The sequence below is a fragment of the Labrus mixtus genome, chromosome 21 (genome assembly GCF_963584025.1).
Source record: "Labrus mixtus chromosome 21, fLabMix1.1, whole genome shotgun sequence".
In the NCBI taxonomy this organism is placed as follows: Eukaryota; Metazoa; Chordata; class Actinopteri; order Labriformes; family Labridae; genus Labrus; species Labrus mixtus.
The window spans coordinates 1,971,856-1,992,881 of NC_083632.1; the positions used below are offsets into that span (position 1 = coordinate 1,971,856).

A 21,026-nucleotide genomic window follows, 5' to 3' on the forward strand; every position below is an offset into this window, starting at 1 on the left:
ATCGTTCATTATTATTGACAGGGTGGGGTTTCCAGGGCGCCTTAAGGCTGTGCCTGAATGCAGATGGAGCAAACTGTGAGCCTAAATACATTATAATAAGGCGAGACAAGTATTGTGTTTAACATGACAAACAGGACATAGAGAAAAGAACTGAGTTATATGCACTCATTAATTACTGTTCACAATGCTACAGCACATTTATTTTATTTCTAGGATTGTGCACGCCTAATCTTCTTCATTTGATTGAGTTATCTTAAGCCTGGCTTAGACTTCAGGATAATCGGGACGATTTCAGGTCCTATTCCACCTTCCCAATAATCACGGGGGAGGGGGTTCCCGACTCGAGAGTTCTTGGAACTCAGTATCTGCCCAGATTATCTTGTAGTTTGAGTGCGGTACAAAGATCCAATCTTAACGTCCCTGATCTGCTCAGAGAGCATCGGGCCGCCCTCGATTCAGATCAGATCATGTTTGATATTTAGGATTTAAAATCTTGAAGATTACATCATGAAAGGATCTGGTGGAGGTGACATGTGACTTCAGTAACCACGAGAGACGAGGGAGGACAAGCAACTGGCAGCAAGATGCAACCAGTACAGGTGCACTAGAAACCTGACATGTATATGACAGTTAGTATTTTACCTCCAGCTCTCGCTCATGTTGTCTGAGTTAGATTTTTATGTTTTGGTGCATTCTTCCACCAGGCACTATAATCTTCTTTTTTTATAGCAAACGCTATCAGCAGTCTCTTGTCACTGCTAACTTATCTTAGCATCCTTTAACGTCTTGCTCAAAAGTTGATCTTCTCTGGTTATGCTGGACCTTAGAAATAGAAACAGAAAATGATAAATAATCCTGATCTAATGTTTACAGATTAGCTTGTTCACGATCTTTGTTATAGGATTGAGTTTGCTCAGTTGAGTCTCAGAACATTACCCTTTTGTCATTGCCAATTTCCACATACTCTGAGTTTGCTTGACACTCTAGAAGATGCTCGTAGTTCCACAGCACACACTGAGGTCCCTCTCCGGAGCGCCACTCTGCTCTGCTCCATTTTTAAAATAGGTAGCAAGTCTATTTTCCACAGAGCCCGCTGCAAGATCTCAGAGTTCCTTCTCTGACATCTTTCTTGTATTCTAATCAAGACTGTCCTCAAAAAATACAGCCATAGGTCATCTGTCAAGAAAGAAAGATGAAGTGAGGTTACCGAGGATGAAGAGCAGGACAGTCCACATCAAACACAACTTCTTCCTTGTTTGAAAGTTAAAGTACAAACTAACAACTTGTCAGAAACTGTGACTGGAACAACCTTCAGCAACATCAAAAATATCTGCTGCTGTTACTTTTCCTCTCAGTGTTACTGCAATAACACTGAGAGGATCGTCTCAGGTCAGCATAAGAAAAAGGTTTTTTAAATCATCTTACGAAATAGATGACACATGAAAAGAAAGTGGGGAATAAATATAGATAGATGTGCGTCAAAAGGGTCCAAAGCATAGTTGTTGTTTCATGCAGAACACAGAGGATAGCTTGCATTAGCTGATTGTCATCCCTCACCCGATTACAGCTGTAGCTAGCAGCTAGCAGCTGGCTAATAATGTACAGTCATAATCATGCAGATGTACGGCTCGGACTTTACAACCTGCCTCCTACCTGACTGTCAGCCTCCCTGCTCATACACTCCTGCCTAGTGCTGCTGCAGCTGTCTCAGCACCTCCTCCTCATGATATATATTTCTGGTGTCACACACAAGATTTATGTTCATGTGTGTGTTTTCTTAAGAGCGGGGGATTAGTCCTCACAACCCCAATGCTCTGATCCATGAGAGCTGAGCCTTTTTTTCCTCGCCAAACCTAATTCTATAACAACTTTCTATAAATATAAGCTGTGGATGTAAGGCCTGTGAATGAACCACACGGGGAGTCCAGTACTGCTCTGTAAGCGTCAGTATACGAGCTGAAGAATAACTGTTGGTTTTTATGCTGTTAAAGGCTGCTACCACACCCTAATAGATGTGGACTACAACCGTCATGTAACACCGCAAAATATTGATTTGAATTGGATTTTCTTTTTATAAGGGTCGATGCGATTTGACAGATGTGACAGTTTCGTCAGAAACATGCACACCAGTAGCCAGCTGGAGGTCGTGCTGTGGGGACTCTGGTAGTCCTGTTTCTCCCGCATAACGAAGCAGAAAACCAGTCCTGCTGCTGGGTCGAGGCCCTTCTATACGGCCCCGCCCAGCTCTCCTTGTGTGACAGCCTGGTGTCCTGGTTTCACCTCCATGCTCTTGAGACTGCCGGAAGACACAACAAACCTTCTCGTGACCTCACTGGACAACCTGTGCAACCTGATTGGGCTGCAGGCACGGCCTCATGCTGCCAGTAGTGACAAGGACCGAAAACAAGACAAGAATCAGTCAGGACGGATAAGGCCGCCACCACAGACTATTTCAACTTTTTGAATGTCTGTCAATATTCTTCTTTGGATGATCATATTTTACGACTAAACTGTGAATATGAATGGAGGAGGCCTGACGTCACCCATCTGTTACTGCAGGAGGCTTAGGAAAGCCCGTCAGTGGCGTTCTCCATGCTGGAAATGCCGTCTCAGTTAGGCTGAGAGCTGGAGCTGAGGCAGGTTTTAAGCCTCTGGACAAACCGCTAAACCACCCGTCCATCAGACTAACTATGCATAATTGGTAGACTTTATAAAATCAAAACGGATGCGTTATACATTTTCTTTACTCCAATACAGTGTGTGCTTATTAAGACAATTACTGATCAAAATACAGAAGAAAAAAAAGAAAAGAGAAAAGGAAAGGAAATGCTTGTTGTCAAATTTTTTATGTCCAATGGTTTTTTATTTTCTTTCTCTTTTTTCTTAAATAAAAAAATGCATCAAAAAAGACAATTACTAATCAAACCAAAATCATTTTATGAACATGTTCAATTCTGCTGTAAAAACTGAATGGGAGTGTATGTGAGGTTTGGAGACACTCGAGCATCTGCACTTTTCTTTTGCACCTATAATTTTTTCTAGTTTTTAGGGTGGCTTTGAAAAGCTCCTGTGACACCATTCTTCAAACATAAGCAGTTAACTCTAAACAGAATAAGAAGAGACATCTCTGGACATCCTATTTCCCCTTCCCTTCCATCCAATATCCCATCACTCTGTAGGTTTCACATTTTCATTAGAACGCACTCATGTGGAGACAGCGGCCACTTTATCCGCAACCTGTACACGGCGGCCAAGTGAATGTTTATCACATCAATGTACGACACCCCGACATGCTGTGAACGCCTGCTGGGAGTTCGCTCATGCATCTGGAAAGACCCTGAGCAAACACTGGCAGCATCTGAAGCCAGCGAGAGTGTGTACGGAGAGTGTGTGTGTGAATTTTCAGTGACGGGGATGTCACATGTCTAGATTTAAGATAAATTGTGTTTGAGATTAGACGAGGAGAAGGGAGGGGGGGCACTGCAGCCGGCTCGATGGGTAGATGGTGAACTCCTCCAGCTGCAGGAAAAGGGATTAGAAAGATCATCTTACATAAAGAATCCAGTCGGCCTCTTGTGAAAATCAAGACTAAACAAGCGGTTCCGCTAAAGGAGCATGCAGCACCTGTCTGCTTCGTTAGCGTTATCTTCTTCTGCACCTGAACACCGGCCTCATATACAGGAAGTGTGTGCACAGAAAGCCATCAGGCTCTTAAGTGAAAACAGAATCTTAACCACATAACCCAGTTGGCCGTGGACCCCTTGTTGCCACGACCGGCTCTTCACGAGATGGCACGCTGAGGGGAGAGCACTGTCACCTCGCATTAGAGCATCTTTTGAATAATGCCTCTTTGCACGTCACCGCGTCTAAAGAAAGCTGTGTGCATAAAGCATTCTGTGCACTCAAAGCCTTTGTAGTATGCAAATGAGAAAGGTTGACCTCCCTCGTCACACATGTAGGAAAAAAAATATCACAGAAGAGCTGGTAGGATTTGAAGTATATGATGAAATATTTATTTGGAATTTAACGAGAACCGAGGGAAATTCTAGCTGCTGCCAAAATGCCAGGATGGCATCGTAATGTAGTCCTATCAATAATGAATTAAATATATAAAGGATAGCGTAATGTCAGATAATGTCTGATGTGAAAAAAATATACAATTTACAGACACTAGATTTTCAAAGATATTACAAGAGAAATTAATCTTTTTTTACAAAAATGTAAAAACAGAAAGCACATCTGAGAAAGTTTAAGTACTGGGGCCCTCACACTTCAGAAGGGTGAGAATGTCTAATGAAGGTCAAGGGCCCGAAACGTTACATGTGCTGATTTTTCCATTAAATTTCCTTTAATTGGAGCGGCTTCTGGTGTGAGAACTCAGTACTTTTCTATCTTTTAACCTTTGTTGCTCATCTTAATTGGATTTGACCATGGGCGCTTCTAGGCAGGGGCCAACAGGGGCCCCTGTAACACTGAACTGGAAGAGCCCCCCTAATAACACAGTATTTGACTAAACAACCGAACTTTCAATCTACTGTGATATTAACTGAAACAAATGTAAATCATGGTATTTAATGATGTGCACTATTATTTGGCATAATATATATATAAAATTAAGTTGATTTTTTTTTTTTAAGCGATTATCTTTGTCCATTTTTCACCTGGGTTTAATGTTCCCCTCTGACGAAACAACTGGCCCCAATTTGGCCCCGTCAGTAAAAGTGATCTAGAACCACCACTGCTTTTGACTCCTTCAAATGAAGCAGCATGAGTTCACGAGTGAGCAGTAACTCTCTCGATGTTGTATTTAAAAGATTGTCCATCCTCGGAGAAGATTCTATAATCAATCCATATTTTGTTATATCGGCAATAGATCAAACAACAACTCTAAATGTGTAACGTGTAGTGACAGAGCATAAAGAATTATAAGTGAACTCTGCACTCTTTCATCGCACCCTGTTAATTTTATGACCCATGTCCGATGCTGTTTTCAGCAAAACAAAAGAAAAAGCTTACACTGTACACAACCTGCTCAGCAGAAAAAAAAGCAGACAGGAAGATTTAAGCTGCAGAACACAGAGGAGCCTTTAGTCCCAGATATTTCCCTGAGGAGATGGTGGAGACCAAAAACAGAGAAAAAAAAGTGAGTAAATGTTATATAGACTTACATTCAGGTGGACTCAAACACAGTTTTTTTTTCTTGTTTTCTATCTGCTGAATGTGTAAGCAAACATTTCCGAAAGACTTTGCGATATCATAGCTATCATTTTAAAGATTATCAGTGAAGTGACTGTACGTTAAGTCCTTCCGTTTTCGTTTACAAAACGTTGACCGGGTGTAATGGCATTTAACTGAGCACGTACTTGACATTCTTGGAAAATCAGTGGGCAGCTTTCAACACCTTGTAGTGTTTGGCAACTCTTAAGCCTCATGACAAACTGATACCACGTGCCTTGTTATAAATAACTCTTAGCCCTCGTGATTAAAACGGATGAGTTATAAAAGAATGTACTTCCTGTAGTGTGCCGATAAAGACATGAGTTATTTAGACCAAATTCGTTTTTTGTACCACTGTAAACATGTTAATTTCTGCTGTAAAAACAGGATTTTTTTAATGGGTGTGTATGTGACTTCTGGGGTTTCTGCAGACAGCCTCAAGTGGACACTCGAGGTACTGCAGTTTTGCTTAATTTTTCAGCACTGCTCCAGTATAAGCTCATTTTAATTTGTGAAAACCCTGATGATAAATAGGCATCATTTTGTGTAACAGAAATTTTCTTCCCTTTAATCCTCTTAAAACCCACCAGGTTTAATGTGTGAGCACAGTGAGGATAAAAACCTGCAGCTTCAGAAGCACTAATTTCATTATGAGGAACCGTTGCTGATCAGTTTTCTGCCATTAAGTAATGAATTGTTGCTGCATCAGTACCATTTACACATGGAGCCTTTCAGAGAGCATGTTTCTGTAACTCATTAACACGCTTATGATCCTGCTGATACTTTATGGACACAGTGGGGCCATCTGTTCATTGTGCCCTTTAGCCTGATTTGCTAAACTCTGTTTGTCACTAATTCCGGAGAAAACGGGGACACATGTTTTAAAGGGCTTCTCTTTCGTGGATGCTTAATTAGAGCTTCTCCTCTTTCCATCATTGCGCGCGGTTCCTCCCCTCCACCCCGGGCCCATCTTTAACTTTCTCACACAGTGACGTCTATCACAGGGGGATTTAGAGATTAGGAACTGGAGCAGCGCGCTCGTCGGTTGCATAATTAACTCCACAACGAGGAATTGAGTTGTTTTCTCAGTCGCGTCGCGTCGCGTCGCAGGCTCCTGATGAAGTGGCACAACGTGGGCGGCGCGTCGAGGCGGCGAAGTGAGGCAGCGCAGCGGAGAAGCTCACAAGCTGGATGTGAAGCAGCGGGACATGACGCTGCAGCTACGGGTTTCCTGCGGACTGTACACGCTTTTTAAAAAGGAGTTCTAGTTCTGGTCCAGGATTGAAAGATACAACAGGGACCGGGGTGGTTGCGCGCGTCTCTCCAACGTGGATTCCGGTTTCCAGTCTGGTAAACCCAAACTGACGAGGGACTTAAATCGAGTATTGAGGACCCCAAACAGAGAGGACAGTTCATCACCTGAAGACCTGCTGACACATTTTTTCTCTCTGAATGGATCCTTACCTCTGATTTTTATCAGGACAAGCTCATCCGGACTCTCCGCTGACACAAGTGACATTTCCCAACACCAACAACACATTTGTGACACCTTCAGCAAAATTGTGTTTGTGCGACTTTTTCTTTCAACAATTCAACTCAAATGATATTCTCAGCGAAGGAGGAGAAAAGGAAGCAGTGTGGTCAGTAAGAAGACATTTAACGACCAAATTATGTGAAGAGTAAAGGTGTGGAAATGCGTCGAAAATGCTTCTATCTGCTCGAGGTAAGTTCTGCGCTTTTTTGCTCTTTAACTTCATCCTCCTCTCTTTAATTACTGTATTGTATAAAAGATCTTTCTTACTCTCGCGGATATTAGACAGAATAATCTTAATGAAAAGGGATTAAATGCCAACCCCCCGTCCAGATGTCAGACTAGAAATGTGTCTCCTTCTCGCATCTAATTTAAAAAACAACCCCCCGTTTAAAAAAGCACCTCGCTTAGTGTAAAGCTTTGAATTAGGGCTTTGATCTTAATATTGAGAGCTGTCCCCCCTTCCCTCTGCAGCCGCTCGGAGTCTTAACACAATCTGCATCATGCTGGTGAACATAACGCGCTGAAGCTGCAGCATGTTTACGCACAGGCACAGAAACACGAAGAAGCAGGACTTTAAGGTTAAGAAGCACGAGAAAAACGCTCCTCAGTGGCATGATTCCTCCACTCTCTCTGGGGCTGAAGCTTTAATGCTGGTGTTGAGAGGGGTGAAAAAGAAAACGAGGATTTGGGACACTGGAGATTAAGAAGTGTTAATGCAGCAAGTGCACTCCTCTGACTTCCTGCTGAAAAGAAAAAACTGAACAAATTAAAAGGGTTTCAGTGTAGAAGCTCTTCCCCCCCTCTGGGTGAGTCATACTGTTGTGGACAAAAAAAAGGGGAGAGGCAAACAATATGTACATGTGCTCTATAAGAGAGATGCTGATGTTGTTACACACGCCTGAGGTGAATTACTTCATCTACCTCCTCCTACCCATTGTGTGATCAGAGAGAGAGAGCTGCAGCACCAAGAATAACCAAGAATCCTCTGAAGACCCCCCTGCCCTCTGTTAGTGTCCCCCATTGTTGTGATTTAAGACCATACAGGGCCCACACACTCACATATCAGATGTCCACAGAGGTCAAAAAGTACCTGAGTGCTATTAATCACGGACTGTGCTGCCAGTTTAGGCGAGTATTTCTATTTAACGGCCGACGAGTGAAGAAAAGAAAAGTGTAGAATTACTGCCTTCAAACCTCCAAAACTATAAGCATCAGAATGTTAATGTGCCCATGCTTTAAGTTTAGATGATGCAGGATGCCATATTTCAGAGTTAACGTTTCCCATCACTGGATTTGATTATTGAAGCATTTTTCCTTCCTGGCTTTATTGTTGCATCTGGGAAATATTAAGCTTATATCCAACCAAGGATGAATAAGGTGCCGTTTTTTTTACCGACAATAAAGCGCATTCTGGATGTAGTTTAAGAGATCATAATTTATCTTTTGTGTTAACTGAATCTTTGCGCTAAGAGACACATGTTGTGGAGTGAAAAGTGCAGGATTTTTGCACGATTTGCTGCAGTAGAAGTTCAAACTGGTAACACCTGTCTGTCCAATCGGACTCAAAGCTGATCGTTTGCTCTTATTGACATTGTTCCCTTTTTTTTAGTCCAAGTACCTTAAATCTGTCCTTGATACTACTTAAGGCCTCTAAGTCCATCACATTTCTCAGTGAGAGTTTATTTTTCATACTTAATGGATAATAAACTTCTGAGTTGTGATATTTCATCCCTATTTCAATGCAAATCAGTGTTTTTGAAGAGTTTCAGCTTTGGCGTGAGTGTAGCTCTCTCTGCCTCATGCTTTATTCGTCTGTCTTCAGCAGAGCGTCACCTTTGTGTTTAATACATGCAGGTGAATTGAACCTGTACAGGTCTGCACTTTGACACCATGAAAGATTATTGAAGACACAGCATTCACCTGCAAAAACTAGAGATGCATGGATGCACTTTTTTTCAGTTCCGATACTGATTTAGATATTTATATATTAAATCATGATTTATTGTTGTTTTTTGCATTGTGCTGGCTTCACATACAAACAGTTAGCAGCAGGAACAACTGTCAGGTTTTTAAATTCAATCTTTTAGACTGCAGTGTAAGAAAGAAGGAGCTGCTCCATCTCGTCTGAACGTCGTCATGGAGACGATTTGTGGGCACTTACAGTTTGGTCTGATTTTCTTCGAAGCGTGCTGAGAAGGTTTAAAGCGCCCAATGATCGGACTTGACTCAATAACGGACCCGATACTGATATTAGATCAGATCGTTCCCATCTCTACTGCAAACACAGCCTGATGGTTACACTAAAAACAGGCCTGGAATGTGCTATTGAAGTTGTTGAATAACAGAAACATTGAAAAAAGTTGCATCATAAACCTGATCAGTCGTGAGTTTGATGAAACTGCAGCTCAGCATATACATGACAGTTGAATGTGGAGGCATGAAAGATGTGAGCTCCGATGATGAGTAACCTGATAATGTTTAATTCATAGAGATATTAATAACCAGTTACTCTATACCACATCGGGTAAATGATTAATAAACCGGGAGAAGTCTCGACAGGGACCATAGTGCTTGATGATGTTCGTATGGTGACGCTGACCACGAGTTATATTTAGTCAGAAGTGAAGGAAAGAAAATATCAAAGTAGTGAAGCATCACTGAGGGAAAAATGATACTTATTCAGAGAACAATGAAGGAAGAAGTAAATCTGTCTGTTTCCTGGACTTAATCACAGACTTCATAAGATTTTAGGATTTCTCACACATCTCATGCATCTGTGAGAATAATCCCATCATTCTTATATAACAGAATCAAGGGGAGATTTTGGCATTTCATTTCTTCATTGTAGTGTTCGGAGCCGAGTCTGATGAAGGTGTTTTTTTTTTTAATCAAAGGAAATTCTTACTCACACGTACAGACAGTAGAAGTCTAGATTTAAAATTTGTAATATTGTGACACTTTCTATTTAATTTTTGCCAAATTAAAAACTGCACATTATAAACATAGACTGTACATAATAATGCATACATGCATTTTTTACAGCGGCCAGCAGGGGGAGACTCCAATGGTTGTTAGAATGAATGAATGAACAAAACCTTTATTGCACCTTATTGAGGAATAAGCCATGAACAGAGAGCATCAAATCATAAAGCCCGTCTCAGATTACAGGATCATCAGGACAACTGGAGGTCTGGTTCTCCCTGCGTGACGATCCCGTTGGGGTTCCCGACTCGAGGTCGCTCGGACCCGTTTTATCTGCCTTGATTATTTGGTAGTGTGAGTGGTTGAAGATCCAATCTAAACCTCTCTGATCTGCTCAAAGAGCATCAGGGCCACCGCTGATTTAGATCAAACATGTTTGATATTTAGGATTTAAAATCTTGATGGTTACGTCATGAAAGGATCCAGCAGATGCAAACCGTACAGGTGAACTAGAAACCTGAAATGCATTTGACAGTTGAACTCCAGCTCTCCATGATCAGACCTTGAGTCTTCACCCAAATGAGATCACCTGAAGTCATACAATAATCTTTAATTCAATCCTGTAGTATGTGATGTGCTGTTATTTTCATATCTTGCAGTGTGTGCATGTTTCAGATTATAGAGAATAAAATGTGTTATCATTGCGTGATGTGCGTGATGGATTTGAAAACTGTGCCAGGCTTCACATCAACAACATAAAACCAAATCATTAATATCAAAGCATCACATGGTTACATGTAATGGGTTTCAGGACGCAAGTCCAATAAAGTGCCGAGTGCCGAGTTCATAGTGAGGTTGTTGGGCAGCTGAATGCTGCGTGCTACAAAACATGTGACGCCTCTATTAGTCCTCAAACTGGTCATTCAGTACCTGCCCCCTGAGGCCAGGAGCATACACTCAGACCAACAAGGGTGCAGAGGGTCAGCTGTAATGTCATTGGTCAAATTCAGTGTTTTGTGTGTCTGTTGGGACAGAAATACTGCACATTGGTTTCCTAGTTATCTTAATGGATAGTTTAACAACCATGTCTTATTTTGTACAGACAATGCCCCCCCCCCCCCCCCCCCCCACACACACACACACACAATGAACAAAATACAAATACAACACACTTTCAATGACACTTTTTTAAATCATTTTGAACCTAAAACTGCCAAATAGAAAACTTCCAAGTTTCCTCTAAAACTAGAGTTGCTGTTAAGCCTTTGTAACTGTTTAATTAGTGTTAGCGATTAATGTCAGTCTGTCGATTAGAAGTATGTTGAGAAGTCTTTGAGAAAATGAGCCTCCTTCAGAGTTCATTTATTACCTTAATTAATATTTTATGACTTTATCGTCTACATCTCGCAGTTCAATTTAGTTTATTTCGGTCATTTTCCAATTCGTACAACTCTTATGACACCTACACTTTATAAATTATTGTTTTAGTCGGTTCCCTTTAAATTTGTACAGAACAGTAAATGAAAATAACAGAAACTATGTGCATTAAATCTGGGCAGCAGTGGCTCAGTCTGTAGGGACTCGGGTTGGGAACCGGAGGGTCGCCGGTTCAAGTCCTGGTGCGGACCATTGGTCTGGCAGAGAGGTGCCAGTTCACTTCCTGAGCACTGCAGAGGTCCTGGCCCCAAAAAACCAACAACAAGATGTCAACCAATGTTAGGCCAATCTTTAGGCTTTAAAACAACGGTCCACAAACCGATGGGCGATGTCATGGCGGCTACATCGTTTCTTGTATAGCCTTTGGGACCTGAGTGATAGAGGTAGGATTGGAGGAACCATTCTCCAGAAAAGCCAAAGACAGAAATAGGGTTCCTTAAGTTAGATTTTAAAATGAAAGCTCATGAAATGCTTTAAAGTCTCTTATTTTGACTTGTGTGAGGTTTTAAATTTAAGATGGCTCCTGGACTGTGACATGTCCTAATACTCTATCAAATCTAGACTGTCTAGTCGCTGTTATTAGATTTTTTATTATACCTTTTTTCTTTTGTAGATTTGTTGGTTTACGGGACAATGAATGGCTTTTAAAGCATCACATGTGGCAGCGTTTTAGGAACGTATTCAAACAGAAGAGAGACGGAGAAGATGGGGAAACCCAAGATGATAAATACAGGGAATAATTGGCAAAAACAAACGATAGTTATGAGATGAATTACAAGAAAATGGAAAAAAAGATTAAAACTTGGAAGCAAAGCAGTTGAGTCACACATGAAATCCAATATGCGCCAACGCTACGCCGTGCAAATATGGTAATAATTTTTCATTGTTTTGATCGTAAAATTGTCTCAAGTCATACATTTTATTTTAAAAAGTGTGCAGAAACAATGAGAAAGACTGAGATTATTTATTTTGGTTGATTAATCCTGTATCATCCAAGGGTAAAATTTGTATTTCACCTGAGTAATCTCACATTTTACTTTGACTTTTGATGCTTCTAGAGGCCGCCTGGGATGAAATAGAATCACCTCGAACTCACTTAACCGGCATCACAGGAATCGTTTTTGTCCCGTCGTTTCGGTCACGGCCATCAGTTGTTGAGCTCTAATTACTTGGAAGGAGATGGACAGCGGGTGCAGAAGGTTACCATGCTCTGATACCCGCTCAGGACTCACTGAGCGTGAAACAGACACAGCCAGCCATCAGGAATCCTGCCATGAAATCTGGGGGCACGCTAGCATTTTATATGAACACGACACACAAGCACTGGCATTTCACGCTGCTGTCACCATCAGGTATGAACGCTGCCTTTTTGAACTCCAGACTAATTAGAAGAAAAAAGGAGGCACTAAAAGCAACTTTTGCTTCTCCATTTTCTATATGAAGAAGGTGAAATGTTTACAGTTTCCGTGTTGCATAATTGAGAGGGATGTTTTATTTAGGAAGAAATGCAACGTTGGCTTTTAAAGGTAATAGAAGCCGGCCTCTGGCAATCTGCGTGGAACACTCAAGGACGGCTGCATCGATGTGTAACCTGGTTAGGGGTCAATTAGAGGGGCCAAACAGAAACTAAACTGATGACATTTTACACTCCTTTGTGGCCTTTTTCCCTCGCCCATAAAGCAGCTCAGACAGATGCTGGCACGCAGGCAGACAGGCGAGGATCAGAGCTTTCCAGATGTCAGCGGTGCGACGTGCAGCTCAATGTTCACTGGATGTTTTCTGGAGGGTTTCCAGCTGTCACTGCAAGAATCCAGGAGAGATCAAAGTGTGCAGAAACAAGAATCTGAACACTGGATTCAACTGAACTGTCATTTCAAAACAGAGAGAGGTTCTGACCTTTGTATCCTCCGTGTGTGTGTGTGTGTGTGTGTGTGTGTGTGTGTGTGTGTGTGTGTGTGTGTGTGTGTGTGTGTGTGTGTGTGTGTGTGTGTGTGTGTGTGTGTGTGTGTGTGTGTGTGTGTGTGTGTGTGTGTGTGTGTGTGTGTGTGTGTGTGTGTGTGTGTGTGTGTGTGTGTGTGTGTGTGTGTGTGTGTGTGTGTGTGTGTGTGTGTGTGTGTGTGTGTGTGTGTGTGTGTGTGTGTGTGCAGTAAATGAAGCAGATGCTGTCTCTCACTGTTATTGTGTTAGAAACAAGCAGGAGAACACCAGTTCTGTCACACGAGACCTCGCAGAAACAAGTGCACCACCCTCCTGAGCTACTGTACTGTTGTAATTATGTGCATTATTTAATGTTTTTGTCCTTCTGCTCGCACGTAAAGTAGGCTAACTGCACACATACATGATGCACAAACAAACAAAAAAACAGTTCTTAACATTTCAAACCCTCCTAAAAGGCAGCCGACCCTCCTCCCTCAGCTTTTATGGTTTTATGGTATCCTTGTATCTGTTAACATGAAAGGGTGCTGACGGGCAAAATGATTTACAAACTACAAAGAAGGAGCGCTGCACGAGGAGAGAGGAGTCCTTAATACATGCAGCATCTGCTCAAGGGCACCCAGAGTTTTCAGCACAACTTCATGAGGGAATTAGAGGCGAATGCAGAGATTCAAACATGAGCACTGAGACGAGGGAGAGAGAGAGAGTGACAGTTGTACTTTCATTATGTCGTCAGGGCTCGAGTGCCACAGTTGCCAGGTTGCAGGATTTGATTGACAGCTAATTCTCGGCCGTGGGTTAAACTCTTTGGTGACTATTAGAAACAAGCACCCAGAAACAATAGTTTGTATTACTGATATTATTCTGTTACAGTCTAAACTGTAACCAAACCTGCACACCTATTGGTCGATTAACTATCAATTAATCCCTCTTGTAAATGCACCTTGCGCCAATCAAAACTGAAGCTTCTCATGGCTTCGTTTTTAAAAATGTTACGCTGCTTGCTGCTGATTCTGTGTTGAACTCCTTTTCAAAACTCCTGGTGTTTGTGTTTGTGTGCGCGCGTGGATAAATTGAACAGATTAAAGATTAAATACAAACCTAATATTAAAATATACCCTAAGATAAGAGTTAGGCTATAATCTTTGTTTTTGTTTGTTTTGGTTGACTCTGGACGTTTCTGGGCGACGGGGAGCTGGTGACTTTCCTTCTGCCAATGACAGCTTGCAGGTGATTTAAGGCTAGGATTCAATTCAGCGATTGGACGCGATTCAAACAGGAGAATATGACAGACCTGTATGTAGTAATAAAGAACAGAAAATATAATCACAGTTTTACCCGTGGACATGGGCTTGGCCTGCTTTCTGTTGGACAGGCGGGCGCCAATAACTGATGTTAGCTTGCGCCAGCCTAACATGCGATAGCTTGCAGAGTAGGTACAAGAAGGTAAACGTCCTGCAGTGAGAGTGAGCTTCTTAGGGCGATGAGCCCAGGAGGAGGGGCCCAGGTTGAATGTTCTGTTTACAAGGTGCAAAGAACATTTTTGCATATATCAAATATTGTTCATATTTTTTCATATTTCATAAACCATAAAGGGCCAGATTCAACATGTCTTTTGTTATTCATGAACAATATGCCCTTTGATTAAAAAGTCATATGAAGTTCAAACATTCCTGCCTGTCACATTTTCATTATAAGGCTGCATCGTATCTCTTTCAGTTGAATGATAAGACGTGTCTTTAGAGGGAAACCGACAGCTGATTCCCTTTCCCAGCATGACCCACACTTAATCATGCTGATAAACATTGATTGATGGTGACCTGTGTGACCTTTCTTCTTCTTTCTTCTCTTTATCAGGTTTGTGCCATCGTGATCCTCCTGCCCTCGGGCTCGTATGCAGATCTGACATGTGAAGCTCTTCTCCTGCTGTCAGGGAACGTCTCATGTAAGTTGAGGATAAACATCGACTACAGTGTCTGTTACAAGCTTTAAAAAGGCCTCGACCAATTCAGCCCGAGTGTTTCATGTTGATCCACTTTAACGGCCCCTCGTAAGGGTTTGAATTGATTTCCAGTCTTTTCCATTTCATGTTCGTAAGCACTAAATGTCAAACTCCTTGCCCTCAATCACAACTTTCCCTTTGAGGTTATCGGCAGAGTGTCTTTCCTTTATCGCTCTGTTTCTGTGTAGACTTCACACGTACAGTAAGAGTGGATCATCAAATAACCAGTGAACACACACCCGGAGAGCTCAGGCAGCCGGCACACTCAAAGAGGCCTCTTGTTGTTCGCCTCGGGGTAAAATATGTTCCAGGTACTCCAGAACAAACTAATCACAATGTTAACCATGTGGTTCTTGTTATTAAGCTGTCACAGACTCTGTGGATTTGAGCTCAACTTCACCGCTACTTCAACAACAAGTCAAGTCAAATGTGTCTATTACATCTGACAATGAATGTTCTGCAGCCTCACTCAGTTAGTCATCGATTAAAAGTCAATATGATGACATAAATCAAGAGTCTGACAACATGTTTTATTTATTTAATATTCATGTGACCACAACAGTTTACACGCCTCAAAATGTGCACTGAAAAATAATCAGGAGAATTTATGGTGTGTTATTGAATAAATTGTTAATCGATGAAATAGGCAATAAAAAGCAAACACTACAAGAAGCAGAGGCGATGTTTCAGTCTTTGCAAAGACAATCAAATGACATTTAAGCTTAAAACGATTAGGAGCACAACTACATGGAGAGTGAAAGGCTTGAAGAGGTCAAAAAGGTCAAGCAGCACCTCTAGTAAGAAGATCAACTTTATTAGACCGACACTTATCGGCTCTGTGTCACTTCAACTTTATTGTCCCCATGGGGGAAGTAGTTTTGTAGCCAGTTGAAAACGAGAAACACAGACACATAGACTCAGACATTTCTAATCCAAAATCTAGTGTTTTGTAAATTGTACTTTGTCTCTCTTTGTATTTCTGTCTGTAACTTTGTGTTTTTGCTGCTGACTGTCTCGGCCAGGTCTCCTTTGAAAAAGAGGTTTTTAATCTCAATGAGACCAATCTGGTTAAATAAAATAAAATTTAATAAAATATGTTTTGTTTTTTAGAAACAACATAAAAACATGAAATACATAAATACTAGAGTTCATCAGGTAACAACAGGAAACTTAGAATGTCTAAAAAACGTCCATAAAACCATTTAAACCAAAATAAAACCCATCATCAGGGTCACCATTGGAGTTCAGTCGTTCGATGGCCTGACTTATAAAATATAAATTTCTTAAATTGTGGACGTCGCTTTTGGTGATCTGTCTCTCCGACCTCCTGCAGAAACTCAAACTCACCAAACAGAGGATGTCGGGGACGCTGTAAGATGTCTGGAGCCTCAGCTTCAGCGCTCATACTAAAGTTTGCTAAAGCTTTTTGACAACATTAGACACTTAAATAGAATAAGGAATAAAAACCATGATAAAACAATGAGGCAATGAGGGGAGCCAGGGGCTTAGTGGTTAGTGTGTGCCCCATGTATGGAGGCCATAGTCCTCAGAGTGGTCGGCCCAGGTTTGAATCTGATCTGTGTCTCATGGCTCACGTCATTCCCCGCTCTCTCTCTCTCTCTCTCTCTCTCTCTGATTTTCGACTCTCTCCACTGTCCTCCCCAAAAAAACGCTGCAATAAAAACAAACAACAACATCGATTAAGCTAAAGAAAAAAAAAGTCAAATGTAGTTAATATAATTGTAAAGTGGTGTAAGTTGTGAATCCTTTCTTGACTTATAATGGATATAAAAATGAATATGTGAGTCTAACACGTTTTGTTTCCTCATTATTTGACGAAACGTTTCCTGATCTATGACTCTGTGTTGTGCAGACTTCTTTCCTTCTTGAACACAGGTTGCATTCAGGTATAATCTTTCTCTTGATATTACCGTTCTATAATGACACCCTGCTCCGGCGTTGACTGAGGTATAATGTTTATGTTTTATGAGGTGTATTGTTACCGTACTGTACTGAGTTAAATTTCAGACGTCTCGCCGTGTGGTCATGAGAGAAACTTGAACTTCACAGGAGAGAAAAAAAAGACTCTACAGTCAAGATAAATAACTAAACAGTTGTTTGTCGTTGCCTTTAAACCATGGGTACAGACATGAGACCTACAAAAAAGCTTTTCTGAGATTAAGCACTTCCAAAATTTTGAGGACGATTTAAAAATAGAAGGACGAAGCTGAGGAAACCTGACTCTTAGTTCTTGGAACAAGTCAAGATGAATCCTACATGACCTCTAAAGCAGCTTGATTGTGTGTTTTCATTTGAAACCTTTCAAAGCAGATATTAGAACGATAGGACGTGATAGAGTTGGAAACAAGGATGAGAAAGTGGGAGAAGACAGGCAGTTAATGGCTAAAAGTGGGGCAGCTGCTTTGATGGAAAAACACATGGGACGGTCAATGTGACCACTGAGCTAAACCGGCAACCACAGATAAGTCTGGGCCCCTGAACGACCCAGTGAATGGACCCTCCCAGGATATGATTTAAACCAACGTATGCACATTCAATCAGTACTGTTAGCACTAGCCTTCTTGCTAACATTAGCTCCGTTTGGGCCCGCTTGCATCGCTAACATTTCAAAGAAGTTCATATCATTCTAAGGAGATAAAAAAACAGGCTACATGTTACTAAAAACAATGTATGTTTTTATCACTAAAAGAGGTCATGGTGAGTCTTTAGGTATAAAAAACATTTGGTCATTGTGCTTTAAATTAGGATGGACCCCCTTTTTGCTAACCTCTATTGGCCCTACCCTTGGGACTTGGTTCCAGAAAGCTATCCCCATTCATCCCCCTTATGGGCGGCCTTGCTGACACCCCTCCTTTCACCTTATTTTGTACTCTATTTGGTCAGGCTACATGGTGTTATTTGGAGTTTCAGCGAACAAACCAAGAGCTTCCAAAAACTGAACATGACATTATGAAGCCATATTTCCACCACAGGAACTTTCCCCCTGGGAACAGGAACCTTTGGTATCTTTCCATGGTCAGATTCTCATAGCATTTTACTGTAGCCATCAATTTTCAGAGCCTAAGAAGTATTATGTTTGTTTTTTTGTTCAGGGTATTTGACATATTAATGGAATAACAACACAGTCAAGGTTTTATTGAGGATAAGATTCTGCTTACTGTTGTTGCAGTTTTACAAAATGATCATGCCCGTCTGTTTCTCCATATGGTGTTAATGTTGTTTTATAGTTTGAGATAATTCAGACGTCACCTTTTCTTAAATTAGCCGACCGATTCATTTAATCTTCAAGGGTCTTTAGACTGCAATGGATGGAAGATTCAGAGGTATTCACAGCGGCTATACCCGCAAGTGCCTCAGACAGCTGGGACAGAGGGATTGGTGACGTCTGTTCTTTGGGCCTTCAGATGTCAGTAACACTGATCACAAAAGGGGTGATGGAACTTAAGTGATAACACACGTAGACGATACCTGGGCGGGCCACCCAAGTGCATTTCCAACCTTTTTAAAAAAAATTAAAATTTATTCATGAAATTGCAAGCACACAAGAAAGTGTGTTAAAGTGCAGGCGACCTGTGTCTGAGCCCTTGTCGGCTCCATGCAAGATAACAAAAGTCGCGTTTAAAAAAAAAAAATTCCTGTGGAGAGATAAGACGCAGCAAAACCAAGAGAGCAGAATCCCATCAGCTTCAGAGAGAGAAAGAGAGAGAGACCACTGTCCATACATCCCTCTTGTAAATACACAGATTGAGGTGCCTTCTTTATATCAAAACTGAAGCTTCTCATGGCTTCGTTTTTAAAATGTTAATGTACAGCCGCTGATGCTGAACTCCTATAAATGACAGAATATCAAGTGGAACTTTTAAAAACGTGAGGCCTAGCCCTACTGGTGTTTGTGTCCTTGAGGGTGTGTGGATAAGATGAGCAGGTTCAAACTTAATTAATTTAGTGGGAAAAACACATTTGATATAAATACAAACCTAATACTAAAATATACCCAAAGATAAGAGTAAAAAAAAAAAAGGATGTGGATGTGTATACCCCCCTACCCCTCCCTTTTGTTGCAAACTCCATCGTCCAGGTCTGGCGTCATTCTGATCCTTTTTTCACTTCCTTGAAAAGTAGTTCCTGGGACTAAACGCTGCGGTTCTTTGGATGGAAATGTGACCTTAGATTGTCTTAACAATTAACTATATAACTAGTAACGATACATTCAGTAAACTTGGCTGAAAAAGGACTTAGCGTTCATTACTACACACTCAACAGCAAATGAAGCGTTACCTGACTTTTGTTGCATCATCTGATATACACACGGTCACATTTTCCTCTGTTGCTTCCCGACACACCTCGCCTCACCTCTCCACCGAAAACAAAACCGTCATCTCTCCCGTAACACGACCAGACAGAAGCGTGGGCTTTAAGGAACGCTGACACTTACTGGTAGATAGGACGCCAACGGGTCTCACGAGTCAAAGTCGTGATTTTTGTTGATGCAGCCGTTCACTGCGAGGGATTTTTTTGGCGCTGAAGAAGACACACTAGGCAGTCGTAATATATTCAGCCTGAAGAAGTCCTCGTCAATCAAACATGAATATCATTTTAGGCCAAAAGTGTTTTTTTTTTCCCTCTCCTTCTTTTTCCAAATTGACTTGAAAGTCTGGTTTAATTCCTTCATTTCCCCACCACAATAAGATGTCAAAGCCGTGATTAGGAGACATCTGACTCCATTAGAATTGTGGGTCAACTTTGCCCCGGAGAACATCCTCATTTCCGGATTACTGAATTAATAGCCTGACCCTCCGGGGGGCACGTCTGGATTCATATTTGCTGCTGCCGCCCTCTTATTGCTCCAGGAGAAAAAGGGTCTGTCATCAGTGTTTACCATTGCCCTTTACTGCTCACCCTTTGTAGCTGTTAAGCTGAATGTAATGAGATTTCTATCGCCTCTTCTAAAGCGTGCAAACAAAGATGGCTGCCAATTGATGAAACTCTTCTCTCTCCCGGTTGCAGTACAGTCCCTGGCCTCCTCCTGGAACACAACCCTGAGCAATGCCACGGGTCAGTGGAGCGGTGAGTGCGACTTGTTGTGTGAAACTAATTCATTGCACTACAAAGCAGTTGAGTTGTTGTGGAAGTTTGATCTGAACTCAGATTATGAGGACTAACATCAAAGACGAGGAACAATTCCGGAAATAGTCTTTGGCGACGCTCCACAGGAGACGCATGTTCAGCTCAAGAGAAATCATTAAGAGCCTGTGTACACAAACAGCTCGTTCGGCTCAGCGCTTTATTGCCAACATCGCTGGAGCATTGTCAGAATTTCACCCTGGCTATATGTAGAACCTGAAGCATGCCAGGAATGTGTTTGTCTGTTACTCACATTTCTGTCCCCCTGCGCTGCAGGCTCGGGGGTCTTCTGTGACACCTCCATCGACGGCATCGGCACCTGCTGGCCCAGGAGCACCGCCGGCCAGATGGTGTCGCGACCCTGTCCGGAGATGTTCTACGGCGTCAGATACAACACCACCAGTAAGTGTGTCCCGTCCCGTCCCCCTCCCCCCATCAGCTCTCACTCCAGAAAACAAAAGATCAGAAAAGATTCAATTTGATCTCCTCTATGCTCCCTCCCTCACCGCTCCTCCTCGTCCCCTTGGGCAGATCCTGTTTTTGTAATTGTATAGAAATTAGCATGACCATAGAAATTAGCAAGACACACACACACACACACACACACACACACACACACACACACACAATTGTAAGAAACAAACACGTGTACACAAAGTAGGACTGCTGCAGATAATAGAGCACGAAGAGGAGGAGGATGGTGTTTGTGTCAGGAGTAAGATGGGCTCATGTTACAGAATGATCCTAACATCACTGAGACGATCAAGCCGCTTTAAAAGGATGAAAGCTGGAGATAAATGTCACAGCTGGTGTTCATTCTTCATTTTTCTCATC

General features: G+C 41.8%; 1 protein-coding gene across 1 annotated transcript in view; it reads left to right on the forward strand.

Annotated features, from left to right (window-relative positions):
• Positions 1 to 6,276: 6,276 nt before the first annotated feature.
• The window catches only part of LOC132955156 (corticotropin-releasing factor receptor 1-like), a 79,939-nt gene continuing 65,189 nt past the window's right edge, over positions 6,277 to 21,026 (forward strand). Inside the window, exons 1-4 of the mRNA XM_061027907.1 lie at positions 6,277 to 6,940; positions 14,903 to 14,990; positions 20,076 to 20,135; positions 20,469 to 20,594. Of these exons, the coding sequence (XP_060883890.1) occupies positions 6,911 to 6,940; positions 14,903 to 14,990; positions 20,076 to 20,135; positions 20,469 to 20,594 (304 nt within the window). The 5' untranslated portion in view covers positions 6,277 to 6,910. The remainder of the gene's footprint in view (positions 6,941 to 14,902; positions 14,991 to 20,075; positions 20,136 to 20,468; positions 20,595 to 21,026) is intronic.